This window comes from Haplochromis burtoni, unplaced genomic scaffold (assembly GCF_018398535.1).
Source record: "Haplochromis burtoni strain Fernald_Lab_line unplaced genomic scaffold, NCSU_Asbu1 Contig_184, whole genome shotgun sequence".
In the NCBI taxonomy this organism is placed as follows: Eukaryota; Metazoa; Chordata; class Actinopteri; order Cichliformes; family Cichlidae; genus Haplochromis; species Haplochromis burtoni.
The window spans coordinates 235,185-249,261 of record NW_024582545.1 but is presented as its reverse complement, the minus strand read 5'-3'; the positions used below and the strand labels follow the sequence as shown (position 1 = coordinate 249,261).

At 40.0% G+C, this 14,077-nt stretch overlaps 3 protein-coding genes across 3 annotated transcripts in view; 2 read left to right on the top strand and 1 right to left on the bottom strand.

The window, feature by feature from the left end:
• Nucleotides 1–884, bottom strand: part of lamb1b (laminin, beta 1b) — a 30,555-nt gene extending 29,671 nt beyond the window's left edge. Inside the window, exons 1-2 of the mRNA XM_005934256.2 lie at nt 753–884; nt 226–401 (exon numbers count right to left, since the gene is read on the bottom strand). Coding sequence (XP_005934318.1) covers nt 226–401; nt 753–786 — 210 coding nt within the window. The 5' untranslated portion in view covers nt 787–884. The remainder of the gene's footprint in view (nt 1–225; nt 402–752) is intronic.
• Nucleotides 885–2,760: 1,876 nt separating this feature from the next.
• ssbp1 (single-stranded DNA binding protein 1) lies at nt 2,761–9,653 on the top strand. Its single transcript, XM_005934258.3, has 7 exons — nt 2,761–2,837; nt 4,592–4,667; nt 4,866–4,923; nt 5,144–5,284; nt 6,999–7,086; nt 7,691–7,779; nt 8,106–9,653. Exons 2-7 carry the CDS (start codon nt 4,644–4,646, stop codon nt 8,147–8,149), a joined length of 444 nt encoding a protein of 147 aa, XP_005934320.1. The 5' UTR covers nt 2,761–2,837; nt 4,592–4,643; the 3' UTR covers nt 8,150–9,653.
• Nucleotides 9,654–11,307: 1,654 nt separating this feature from the next.
• Nucleotides 11,308–14,077, top strand: part of creb3l2 (cAMP responsive element binding protein 3-like 2) — a 36,031-nt gene continuing 33,261 nt past the window's right edge. Inside the window, exon 1 of the mRNA XM_005934259.2 lies at nt 11,308–11,967. Within this exon, the coding sequence (XP_005934321.1) occupies nt 11,869–11,967 (99 nt within the window). The 5' untranslated portion in view covers nt 11,308–11,868. The remainder of the gene's footprint in view (nt 11,968–14,077) is intronic.

Sequence of the window (14,077 nt, the reverse complement as noted above, 5' to 3'; positions counted from 1 at the left end):
GGAATATTAGTCATGAATATAGGAAAAAGAAAATGAGCCATTAGAAAAAACAAAGGCTCATTTAATTATAAAAACAGAGTGGTCAAGTGAGGCTTAAAAAAGTCTATATAAAAGGCTATCTTCTTTTGGCACTTTGTAAAGCAGATATTAAACACAAAACACGTGCAGGAAGCCTTCAATTGAGCCTTCTCTGCTACCTGTGCTCTAAAAAAGATCCTTTCTAACCTCCAGGTGTCCCACGATGCAAAAGCTCTCGGCCTCATTCAGTCCGCAGGTGGAGGAGGCGGTGAGTTTGTGCGCCCTGCCGATCAGCAGGTCACCTGTGGCTGGGTAGCAGCTGCCCTCGGTGCAAATATCTGGGAACTGCGGAACCTGCTGTGCCCTGACAGGAGCCCACAGGGCTGCAGGGAGGAGAGACTGGTGTCAGTGAGATGTCAGCACAAAGCACTGGCCTCGTTCTTCTTTTGGTTTTAATGATAAAAGCCAGAAACAGAGCAGGCTTGCGGTCAGTTTATTTCAATTAGAATCACATGAATTTACTCTTCAGATGAGAATTAAGTGCGCAGCTGTGGGAAAGTGCTCTATTGAAAGTTTTATTTAGCTCTTAAACTCTCCTCCAGCATTTGTTTTGGAACAGGAAAACGGTGGATAATCGTTTACAGATGCCTCTCATTACATGTGATGGGAGCGAACATGTCCCAGCAGATCAATTTTAGCCAAATAAAGTTGTTCAAATTAAAACTTCAACTCACCCAAAGTGGTTAAAAGGTGGATTATGAGCAACATGGCCCGGACCCGTGCACTGACAGCTTATCGTGATGGTCCTACCGCAGAGAGTGTGTGCTGATGTGTGTGTGTGAAGTGTGAAGTCAGAGGCGAGGGTGTTGTCTTGTAGAAAGTTCGCATCCCACCAAACAACAACTCCACCCCGCTGTCAGCAGCGCGCCACCGAGAGATCTGGAAAACGAGCGCACCCTCTGCTGGAAGGCCCAAAGAATTCGTTTTCTGCACGTTAATATTCGCAGTTTCCTGCTCATAGTTTATTACTTCATCATAAAAGCTCGATTTAATTCTGTTTAATTGTCCTCTTTATATGCCAGAACTATTGTTTGAATCTTTGTAAAGCTTATTTCTAAATTTCCTTGTACTTTATCAACTCGATCCCTGACCATTTCAAAACTAATTTTTAAATAAATTCAGTGTCAGTGGAAATATTCAATATTTGGGGTAAAAATAAAGCATCATGTGAGCATCACAAGACCAAAAACAACTACTTAAGTTTAAAAACATACCAGAATGGTATATTTGCAGACTGGCCTTTATCAGGATCATCTCCTATTTATGTTGAATTATTATTAATGCAGCCCTGCGACAGACTGGCGACCTGTCCAGGGTGTACCCTGCCTCTCGCCCTATGACAGCTGGGATAGGCTCCAGCGCCCCCCGCGACCCTGAAAAGGATAAGCGGAAGTGAATGGATGGATATTATTAATGCAAATATAGAAATCAGCTGGGATAATTCTGGTTTATACACTGCTACACTGCAGGGGAGCTAGATTCACCGTGTTTTGTTTTTGACTCACCCTACCCCCACCTTACAGGTTTCGAGAACCAAGAGGAATAAAAAGCAGTATGTATATCTACTTAAAGACTAAAATATCACAAAATAGATCATTGTATTTAGAACTATGGCATAAACAAATAGTTTAACTCCAAGTTAATATTTTTTCAGAGGTGGAAACAAGCTTCCATAACCCAGAGCTCAATAACATGAATATTTGTCACTATATGTTTGTAAAAGGTCATTTGTGTTTGAATTGTTAGTAATTCTTTTCTGGATAATATTTTTTATAGGGAGCGACCAACATGAATAGGGACAAAGGATGAAGAGGAAGAGGAAAAGAGGAAGATTCAGAAAGGAGAGCGAGTGAGATGGAGGCAGTGGTAACCCCTACAGGCAGCGCCTGTATCACCTACGACAACTGAGGAAGTTCAGGGTCTCTCCAAAGATCCTCAGGATTTTCTATACAGGCGCTGTGGAGAGCATCCTCACACAGAACATGACATCGTGGTTCGGGAACAGCTGTGTGAAGGACCAAAAAGCTCTCCAGAGAGTGATCCGTACAGCAGAACGCTGCTGCAGGATTGCTCTCCCCCCGCTTCAGGACACCTACACCAGGAGATGCCGGACTAGAGCAGCGCAGATACTGAAGGACCCGTCCCATCCTGGCAACAAACTGTTCCAACTTCTGCAATCTGGTAGAAGGTTCCGCATCTTCCGGGCAAGGACAGAGAGACTCAAGAGGAGCTTCTATCCCCAAGCCATCCGTGCCCTAAACACACACACCCGCCCTCTCACATCATCTATAATTGACTGAGACAGGACTCTTCCAGACACTAAACCAAGGCACAATGTACATTTCAATTCCTTTAATTTTAAATATGTTTATATTGTCTATCCTGTAAAATAGTCAGATGTCTATTCATATTAATGTACAGAATTCACCTGCTTGCTGCTACTACTGCACATTCACCCAGATGTATGTATATATATATATATATATATATATAATGTTCTTCCTCTACACCCCCCCCCAATTTTTGCACATGTCGAGGAGCGTGTCAGGCTACATTTCACTGTGTGTTATACTTGTATAACTATGCATGTGACAAATAATAAAGGACCTTGAACCTTGAACCCTACAGGGAGCAGCCGAAAAATAAAGGCCGTTAAAGCGGAATAGCGCTTTAACGACACGTGGAGCGTCGGACTCTTGTTGGAGACGGACCGGAAGTAGCGTGAGGTTAGAGAAGATTCTTGTGAAGTGTTGCACCTGGTAAGTTTATAAGCGGCTCTTTAGTGGCCACTGAGGAGCTCATTTTTGTACAGTTTTGTGACACGGGTTCGTCTCCAGGTGCTCCCCGTTGTAAATCCGCGCTTGGGGAGAAAATCGTTGATTACTGGGGGTTTGTTTCGAGTCTGCATCCTATGGCGGGAGAGCTCTCAAGCCTCGATGCTCCTCTGAGAACCCGGAGCCCTGACTCTGGTGGTCGGTGCTACATAAACTGGGCTAATTTCTCTGCTAGCTTAACTCTGAACTCTCATTGTTGCATATAAAATATGAACTTACTAGTAAAACTCTTTCTAAATCACCGAAACAAACTAGCATTATTAACAAACTAGCATTGAAGAGATGTGGGTTGTTATAAAAATTACTTATATATTTGTTTCTTTAAAATAAAGTAATAGCAGTTTGCTTCTGAGTAGATCTTTTTTTTTTGTTTGTTTTTGTTTTTTTGACATTTTTGACTTCGAGCCTTGTAAAAGCAACCCTATAGCTATCTTGAAATGCACCAGGTCACGTTGAGGAGTTACTACAAAGCAAAGGTGTAAAACATAAGGCATGGTGTCTAAAATCGGTCCGGAAAACACAATCCGGCTAAACATTTTAGACTATTAACTGTATGTAAGTTTAGCTGTTTTTCTACTTTTAAAGACTTATGTCATGGCCAGTGGTACTACATTAAAGTAATTAAGTGAAAGCTACAAACTGTATTTGTGTAATACACAGTGTTAATAAAATAAAAATTATTAACACTGTGCTAACCTTACAGATTTTTCACAGTTTCACTGGTCTGGCTCACTTCAGAGGTATTATAGTTTTTTGTTTTCTAATTATTTCTCATTTTTATTTCCTTTTGGCTTTTTGTTTTTAATTCTGTTTATTTTGCTGGTTACTAGAGCTGATTTTCTCACTTCATTTTAGCTTTTAATGTTTAAAAATGTTTAGTTTTTTAGTATCAGTAGTAGTTTTAGTCTTTTTAGTTATGACTCACAGTCTTGTAGACTTCCAGAGTCTCAATAAACACATCCATTGAGCCAGAGAAAATTGGAGAAACACAGTAGTTTTTCTCATATTCACATATTGCCGTGACTTCGGTGTATAATATGTTTTAAATGTGCAGCTGCAATGAGTAAGCTTGGAGTTGTGATTTAAACACACTTCTTAATTGGAAACTCTTCTTGAGCCCCATACGAAGTTCCAAAATACACTTTACAGTTAAAGAGAATGCATGAAAATAAAACTAAACAGATAGCATGTAGTCAGCCACATTTAAACATCCTGTTTGTTGTTGCTGATTAAAATAGTTTCTCTCACTCGTGAACGAGTCAGTCAGCATTCCTGCCTTCACCGGCTGAGGACTGAAAGCGGAAGTTAGATGTACAAATGGATGAAATGAGCTTCGTCTGAAGGTTTGTGGGCTCAGAGTAGAGCTGTTGCTCCTCCACATCAAGATGAACCAGCTGAGGTGTTTCGGACAAGTCCAGGTGGTCCAGTTGGCTGCTTTGGGAACGCCTCAGTGTCGCACTAGAAGAAATGAAGAGGAATGTCTGAGCTTCTGCTTAGATCGCTGCCCTCACGACCCAGACATGGATAAGCAGCAGAAGATGGATGGATGGAAGGAAATGCTACTTTGGGAGATATTTTAGTGCAATGATAACATATTTATGTTAACTATAATCTTTTTTTTCCTTCAACCTTAAGGAAGATATTTGCAGCTCACACATTATTTCTATTGTGTTTTTCAGATCTGCACTGTATCAGTCTCAGCTGCTGTGTTTGTCTTCAGTCAGAAGAAAGATGCTTAGAAGTGCATCAGCACAGGTGAGGAGGAAATGGTCGGCGCTGGACTATATAAACTGTACCAGATAAAATCAGTATTAGATTTATGATTTGTAGGTATTGTAATTAATAACAGATGGAATGGGAAAAAAAGTAGAAATTGTAAATATATATTTAAAAAAAAAAAATCTTGTTGCCAACATTTTGAAGTATTTTAACTATTTGGCTGTTCCTTCTCAGATCATCCGGCAGGCGGTGAGGTACAGGAGTACAGACGCCAGCCTCATCCTGGAGAGATGTAAGTGAATTTCTTCTCCAGCTTCTCTTCTCTCTGCTTTGAGGGGTTTCGAATCTTTTTACAGATGTTCAGATGGGTTGAGATCAGAACATCAGGTCGCTGCAGTGTTTTCTCATCATGGAGGACCGGGACTGCGTCTAGTTATTACACATTAATTCAAAGGGGATTTTCATAAACGCTGGGCTAACTGTAATAAATATGCTGTCTGTATCTTTTTCAGCGATAAACCGGGTGCAGCTGTTAGGTCGGGTCGGCCAAGACCCGGTGATGAGACAGGTGGAGGGCCGAAACCCGGTTACCATCTTCTCATTAGCGACCAATGAGATGTGGCGCTCTGGAGAGGGAGAAATGAGCTCACCAGGTAGGAGTGTATAATGTAGTCTTTAGACCCAACAAAAGATCTACTAAAAACTTACAATACACCTCCAACTGATGTTCATACTATTATTCTCATGTGTAAAAAAATTAAGGCCAGAATTGGCCCAAGAAAGACTCCAATCAGACCCACTGCACATCTTAAGGAAATGTGAACCAGGGCAATTACTACAGCAGCATTTATTTATCATGTAGAAAAACTAGAACATACTGTTGACACTGACCTATTTATCTTTATATTGATATATCTCATGGATTAAATAGTTAAATTTGAGAGAGAAGGGCATTTTCACTTGAGATCAAAGTGGGCTGTGTGTGTCCCACATTGTAATATGACTTTGACATCTTTGATGTCGATGTGTTGGATTAGTGCTGTTTATATGTTAGGATCATTAGGGTAATCTTGGGATAGTGTAGTGATTTAGGTTAGTACATATGCATTTGGTGCATATTGCTTGTTGTTTGAGTCTGTACTTATAAACTGTGGTTAGCTTAAGGGGAGTCCCGTTTTACAAACATAACAATTTTATATATTATCGTATTTTAATTGTGAATAAACTGAAACGTCCTCCTCTGAAATGTGACATTTCTCAGCTTGAGCTTTCAGCTCAGATTTACTAAAGTAACCAACACCCCTCTTTTTATTCTGATTTGGTTCAGTCTGGTTTTACACATTGAAAGCACCAACATTCAACAGGGTTTGTGATGATTTGGTCAGCTTTGTTTCATTTTGCTGTTGCTCAGTCATATTTACGTACTGCACTGCATGATTTTGATCCGTATCTGCAGGTCAACGTGAACTGATATTATCTGCTGTTTTTGCTGCTAGATGTTTTTCATATCATGCATTTTCTGCAGGGTGAGCGCTGTTTGCACTTCAAGGTCTCATTTTTCTTTGCCTGCATCCCTGAATTAAACACAAGCATTTCAGTGTCGGTGTTTCTGTGTTAGTCACTGAGTAGCAGACGCATTCTCTGCATTCTAGCTTAAATTTTGAAGCTAGAATGAAATAAAAGGTCAAGTGTTCTTTTAAAAGGTTTAAATGCTAAAATAAATATATGTTAAAAATGCACTGATAAAGCTGAGTGAGCTGATGAGAGGGTGCAAATAAAGGAGATATAATAAACTATCTGGATGATGTTTCAGTAACAAGAAGGAAGAAATTATTTAGGAAACTAATAGACTTTAACAAAATAAACGATTAACTTGAGCTTCTATTGAAGGTGGGATATTCATGTTGTTGTGACATCACTGTTTTATCAGTCAAAGTTGGATGCAACTGCTTGCATTTGCCACTAGAGGGCGTCGGCGAACGTTAACAGATTGTTATTCATTACTACTGCTGGATTTCAAGGTTTTGAGTCTAGACAGCTGCTCTTCATGTGCCTCTGCACTGGGCTCAGTCATCATCAGACACTCCAGCCTTTATGGTTCATTCATGATCGTCATTAGAAATCATAAATACAACTGACGAGACGCGTTTCATAGCTCACTGTGAAAGAAAAGCCGTGCAGGCAGCCTTTAAAGTGTTTAAATATTAGAATGAATAACACTCCAAATAAGAGGATTGACTGTTTTTCTCATGTTCTCTTGGGCTTGGGCTTAGCTCGGTTTTTAAAGGTATTTCAAGCGCGCTTGTTTCTTTGGAGAGTCTGAATACCAATTAATCTGATTCGCCTGCTGCTGTTTTCTAATTCCAGGTGACATCAGCCAGAAGACGACGTGGCATCGTGTGTCTATATTCAAACCTGGTCTGAGAGACGTGGCGTACCAGTACGTCAAAAAAGGGTAGGACCTGCATGTTTCCTGTACAGGCAGAAGAGTTAGCTGTGAATACATGTGTAGATTTACTGCTCTGCTGCGGATGGGAAAGGGGGAATAAAGCTGCATGACTATTTTTACCAGCTCTCTAAATGTTCCCAAACCCAAGCCAATCACAGAGTAATCAGAGTAATCCTATCTGCATTGTAGATTTAGAGCTTGCAGTAGTTACTGTAAGAATCAGCATCCACCTTTGTGACAGAGTTAGAGATGGAGGCGAGGCTTAGATGGTTTGGACATGTGCAGAGGAGGGAGAGGGGCTATATCAAGTCAAAGATGCTGACGTTGGAGCTGCCAGGCAGGAACAGGTTGTTCTCACAGCCTCCGTGACAAGTAAACACAACCTGATGTAAAATCACTTGTAGTGCTTCTTTACCTTATAAAGACATGCAGCATTTTATTAGTATTGCAGAGTAAAAACACTCCTCGGTGGGGGGGGGGGTCTTTGGTATTTTGAGTAAGAAGTAGTTACTCAGTGACTCCTACGACTTCTGTTTTAAGAAGAAAAACTCCAGAATTAGGAGTTTCAGAATAAAAGAACATTGTGCGAATGAACCATTGTCATTTTCAGGTCGAGGATTCTAGTAGAGGGGAAGCTGGACTACGGCGAATACGTGGACAAGAACCAAGTCAGACGTCAGGCCACCACCATCATCGCAGGTCAGGTCAAACACCCACACAAACACACTCGGGCCTGATTTAGACTTTGCCGGATACTCGTTGCGTCGGCACTGCCAGCATTTATTACTTGTTTTTTACTGTGTGGTGGTGTCTCTGTGTTTCATATGCAGTAGCAGCCAATAGAAAGACATAAAATGCTGGGACTTTTGCACAGGATTCAGGGTTTTTTTGTTTGTTTGTTTGTTTGTTTGTTTGTTTGTTAAAGCGTAGATTTCCAGCTGAAGCCTAAATCCAGTGACGCACATCTACTCTGTCAACATGTCACCCCGATGTTCTCCTCTCTGATTCTTTTTGATTCTCTGCAGACAACATCATTTTCCTGAGCGATAACGTGCGAGACAGAACCTGAAGGACCTTCCTCTCCATCTTCGTCTCCACCAAACACCAAGGCGACTTCTTTTTGTATTTTCTTCTTTATACCAAAATAAGACTCAAGGATGTGAAGTAAAGGAACTGTTTTCACAAGAAGCCGGGAGGACGGACAGGATAAGCTATGATCATCTTTGGCTGCGGCACCACCTGCTGGTGCACATGAAGTCTTTGAGGCTTCAGGAGGAGCAGAAAGAGCTCAGTACTGATTAGGACTTAGACGTTACAGATAACTTTAATGTTGTTTAATCCATCCAAGTGTTCTAAACGCTTCTCCTGAATCATAACTCTGAGTTTGGGGACTCTTTGAAAAGTTGTAGCTCTGTTAAGAGCAGCTCTCACTCTGCTCTCACTTACTGTGACTTGTAATGTTATAGATTTTGTTTCCTTGTGCCAGTAAAGACATACTGTCTTTATAAGCTGAAGTTGTTTCATGGTGAGTAAGACAAATTTACCCTGTGAGCCAGTTTCACAGGGACGCCCACAAACCTGTTTCGAAATTTAAATTAAATTCTGCCTGCAAGTTATTTTCCCTCATCGCATCTCCGTCACGCTTTATGCTTGAAATCGTTGAGTTTTCTAGGAAAGATGCAGCAATAATCTCCATTTCAAGTAGCTGCTGCCGAGGTTAACTCACAGGTTAGGTCGTCTTATATGGCCTAACGTGATCTCCCGCTTCTTAAATGAAGTAAAGCTTTCAGAAAGTCACTGGATTATGTGTAAAATGCATCACCACAAAACAGGTTTGTTTCTCCATGCGCGTGAAATGTTGATGTGTTGCAGATGGTCTTAAAATCAGATTTATGGCAGGTAATCGAATCTCTGTGCCTGTCTCTGAAACTAAACGGCTTCAAAGGGAGGTCTTTTTTTCTCGGAGTTTAATTAAACTGCTTCCTGTCTCTTCCTCAAGCAGAAAGCTGCTGTGTTGGAAGCAAAGTCATCTCAAGTGTTGCAATCTGCGTGCAGTTTGCACATTTTTGTCTTGCTACATGATCAGCCTCAGGAGTGGACGCTTCTGCAAAATAAGATACATCTCTGATGTGGTAGCAGTTTTGTCCCATTTGACCCCATGTTACCTTTTTTTTTTCTTCCTTTAAAGAAAAAATTATTTTAAGTATTTTCACCATTTTTCTTCCAGCTCTGCTCCTAAATAAAAGCAGTTTCACTGCAGGTCAAGGTTCACATGTCTCGCAAAGTTCAACACCTTAAGACTGGTTTTAATTTCTGCTGTTTTCATTATTAACTGCATGAGTCATCTATAGCTATAACCACATTACTATGTGGGGAATTTGACAAATATTATCAGTTACATTTACTCTTGTTTTCTGCTCTGTCACTCTTTTGTCAGTTGCACTTATCTGTTTATCTTCATTTCCTTCCTGCACGGTGACTGAACTGTTCAGAAGGACATACTAGACATTTGTTTGTTTGTTTTAATACATATATGTTCCTAAAGATACAATAAACAACATTTGTTTAAAATATTTATTAAATGCACTTAAAAATTACTTTATATTGGGTAAATATACAAAACAAAATGAGAGAAAACGTTTGAAATAAGCTGAAAATGTAATTTTTATAGTTAAGGTATATATTTTTTTCAAATATTGTTTTAAAATGAACTCATGTGTTTTTGTTTTAACCAGAATAATGTGATTGGCTGTTTCAGTAGCAGCCGGGGTGGGATTAAAACGAGAAGGTATTCTTGGCCTAAAGTAATTGGTCGCATGAGTTTTTGAAGTTCCTGATTGGCTGCGCAGGTTGTCATTGAAAGGCTCTGAGGAGCTTTAAATACAGAAGAGATGTGATTGGTCAGGCGGACGAATGTGGGCGGGCGGTTGAGTTACGGGAGAACCCTGTGGATTCAAGTCCAATCAACCACAGTGATACCGGAAGTAGCCTCGGGTTATTTAAAAAAATAAAAGGTTTTTTGAAAGACAGGATTGACTTTAGTTTGTAACTTTGCTTAGTTTCATTTTCCTTCATAACTCACGGACTAGAAATATACAATTGATATTTTTTCTTTTAATAAGAAAAACACTACAATATTCATTGTCATGCAAGAAGTTAGAAAAAAAAATGCGTCATACTTAACCATTAGATCTCAAGCAGCACCAATCTTCAAAGCAATCACACTACTCTAATTATTTCTAATATTGTAATTAAAACATTTTTTATTTTATTTTTGTTACATTTTTAAGAGATAGCCTAGGGATAAATTAATTTAAGTTTAAATTTACAATCATCTAAACATTGTGTAATATTTGCATGCTGGAATGACCACACTACATAAAAAAACATTCAGAGTTAATAGTTTGTACAATGTTTAAAAAAATATACTGGATTAGAGGAGACACCCTTCACAATTGTAACAGCAACAATTGTGCAGCAGTAGTTTCAGATACATAAATATAATCTTTGAAAATGTTCCAATGAAATGTATGTGTGCAAAGAATTTCTTGATGCATGCTCAATTATCCAGGTAAGTAAATCCCCAAGACGTTCTCAGGAGAAAACGTTTCTCCCACTGAAAACGCTAAGGCCTGATGAACAGAAACAACTTTTGGGAAACAGAATTTAACTAAAACCCCGAAAGCCCTTTGACAAGACGTTGTTGGTTTTATATTTAAATGTAAGAAAATTGCTGAGATAACCATGCAATCTTTAAATCTAAGCTGAAGACTTCTGGCGGCTGGATAAGTTGATTATACAATGTAAAGGCTTTGATGCTGTAATAATAGGTTTGTTTGTTTGTTTGTTTGTTTTTAAAGAAACTCTAAATAAGCTTTAGATAATAATTATACAAATGTCTAAACTTGACTATTATTATTATTATTATTATTATTATTATTAATAATAATTTATTATTATTATTGTTACAACAAGGTACTAGTAGTAGTATTTTTTTTACATCACAATTAACAAAAGCAAATATTTTTGTATGCAATCAATATCTTTGCATGTATTATCATTATTATCATTATTATTGAAACAATATTGTTGCTTTTGTTTTTGTTAAATTAGTGACATTTTTTTCTTTGCCAACAACGAGAATAAAAGCTCTGCAATCACTATTAGGTTTTTTATTTTGAAATTAGAGACCGGAAGCTCCGCTTAGTTAACCTGACTATTTTCAAACTAGTGGCAAAAGTTAATGACGGAGCTTTTACATGTTCTGTTTTTTAATATGTTGCGATGTTTGATGGTCTTTATCAGTTGTACTAAAGGCTGAGATTAAGACTTGAGTTTGCTTTGTTTTTTGTTTTTTGTCCCTCCGTCTCGCTGTCTGTGACTCCTCCCACACATTCCTGTGTCTGAGAGGAGGAGGTAAGAAAAGGAAGGGGAGCCTGGTGGAAACACTCTGTGGACCCTGATCCAGAGAGGAGAGATGATAAACAACAACAACAACAACAACAACAACAACAACAACAGCAGCAGCTCTCAGCTTGAATGTGTCTGCTTCAGCTCTCTCTCACATTTATCTCTCTGTATCTGAACCGACTGGACGTGTTTCGACTGTGTTTTTATTTCTTTGCCTTCACTCCAAAAAGTTGTGGAGAACTTTCCGGTGGAGTTTGAGGTTTCCAGCCTGACTGTCTGCACTGCAACAGAGCCCCGCTGTGTTTCTGCTGCTGTTGCTGCTGCTGGAGGAGGAGGGGAAAAACAACAAGGCCACAGAGAGTCTGTGTGGAGGAAATCATGGAGATCCTGGACAGCAGTGAGTCGTTTCTTCACTGGGACAGGAACCTCAGCGAGCTGTCCGAGGCCGGAGAAATCGACTCTGTGCTCAACACCACAGTAAGTGATCGATTAGCTGGGGTGTAAATGATCGATCAGGGGTCTGGTGATAGGCTCTGCAGCTGCTCAGCGGGGGATGATCACCCTTATCTCACTTAGATGAGGTATTAGTAGAGAGGAGGGGGGAGGATGTGTGTGTGCGTGTGTGTGTGTGTGTGTGTGTGTGTAGTACCCTGCTCTCCATTCAGATGTTGAGCCTTGGGGTCCAGGATGCTCCTCTGACTCATTTTTACATTTTTCAAACAAATCAGTCTGCAAGGTTTTACTCAGATGACTCACTAAGACACATTTAAAGCACTCCACACAAGTATATTTACACTACTGTGTACTTCTACTCTTTCATACTTCAGAGATGAATAATGTGGACCTCATTACAGGTATCTGGCGGTTTTATTTATAAGCTGCTTTCCTGAAAATCATTATTTTTCCAGTCAAATCAAAGCAATTGCTTTTAAAAATATAGATATATTTCCAGGTCCTCATTTATGTAGTATTTCTTTCTTTAGTATAGATGCACACGCAGATATTTTTAATACTTTTCTCATTCAGACAACCACACTCGTACACCAGTGGCTTTGGAGCTACCAGTGCTATTCTCAAGAATCCTTCAGCATCTGGAGACGCCGAGCATCGAGTCACCATCCCTGCAACAAGTAGATTTAAATGAGTAATAACTTTAGTTTTAGTGCTTTACTAATGCTGGATTCTTTGGAGCTGGCTCTCTACCTAACAGTATCCTTTAAATATTTATAAAGTGTGTTAAAGTGAGCTGCTGCTTCATGTCCCGTAGATGATAAAACCTGGAGTCGGACCATGAACTCGTTATAGCTGCTGTTATTATATTGGTCAGGTATCTGATTTATAAAAGACATCCATGCAAAGTGGGGATATTTAAAGAATTTATTCACGCGCAGTCAACATTATATCGGCTTCAGTTCTACCACGTTATTTGCTTAAACACAAGCTTCTGCTTTTATGTGCCCACAGAAGGTGTTAGTCACAAACAACGGCGTTGCAGTGCAGAGAAAAGAGCAGCAGACTAAAGTAGAAAAAAGAGAGAAACATGAGTGCTGCGTCTGGCCTCAGTAAGATGAGGCCTGCAGTTATGTAACTTGAAGGGTGTCTCCCAGCTGTGTGACTTCTCGGGAAACACTGTGGGCCAAGAGGCGAGCGAGTGAGATGGAGAAAGTGAGACTGAGAGGTGTTTGTGTGTCAAATCTGCATATTTGTGTGTGTGGAGAAGGAAGGGGGAGCGTCGGCATTTGCAGGGAGAAATCCAGCTCACTTACAGGACGGGAATCAGACACCACAGGCGCCTAATGAGCCTGACTTTTGTTTCCATCCTTTCTGAGGACATTGCATTGACTTAATATTAACTTCTCTGAGCCCTTTCCCCCCCAGCTTTAAGCCACGTTACAAATCTGTAATTTAATCATTTGCATCATGCTGCCTTGCCCGCCCCCTCCCCCCCAAAAGTGAAAGAAGTGGTGTTCCTGCTCTATGTTGTGGCTGTGTGATGAGATTTGAGTGAGTAAAGCAGGCTCACACAAACACAGACAGCCTCCCGCAGACAGGTAAAGACTTGTGTTAAAGCTTCAGAGAGCATTCATGCTGTGAATGAAGGGCCTTTAAACACGACCCGAGGCTACAGTTCCTCTCACATACCTGCAGACCCGAGAGCTGTAGCTGTGATCTTTGAAAAATGAAAATACAGAAAAATGCAGTAAATTATGCAGCCGTTTGCATTTCTGTGAGCCTTCCGATCAAAAACATTTACCAAAAGAAGCAGTTGGTCAGAGGGAGGCCAAAAATGGAGCAAAAGTTGAGTGAAAGTCAGCGTTGGTAACAACCCACCACTGGATGTGTAAAAACAGCCATTGTTTTGCTGAATCATTCACCACCACGACTTCACGATGCGCTTGCAGCTTTTTCCCGCCGTTAGCAGCTTTGAGTATGAGCTAAATCTTTAGAGAAAGATGCATATCATTACCAACTTAATGGAAATATTGGTTCCATTCCATTTGCATGTAAGCATTTCTGATGTATTTCTATTTTGCATACGTTATATCTACTGATTTATATACTGCAGATCACTGGAAAATGCAGGCAA

Bases quoted from the DNA above. Each gene is read 5' to 3' on its own strand.
- ssbp1 (XM_005934258.3), top strand. From the start codon at position 4,644: ATGCTTAGAAGTGCATCAGCACAG. The intron at 4,668-4,865 runs GTGAGGAGGAAA...GTTCCTTCTCAG, and splicing joins TTAGAAGTGCATCAGCACAG to ATCATCCGGCAGGCGGTGAG. The intron at 7,780-8,105 runs GTCAGGTCAAAC...GATTCTCTGCAG, and splicing joins GGCCACCACCATCATCGCAG to ACAACATCATTTTCCTGAGC.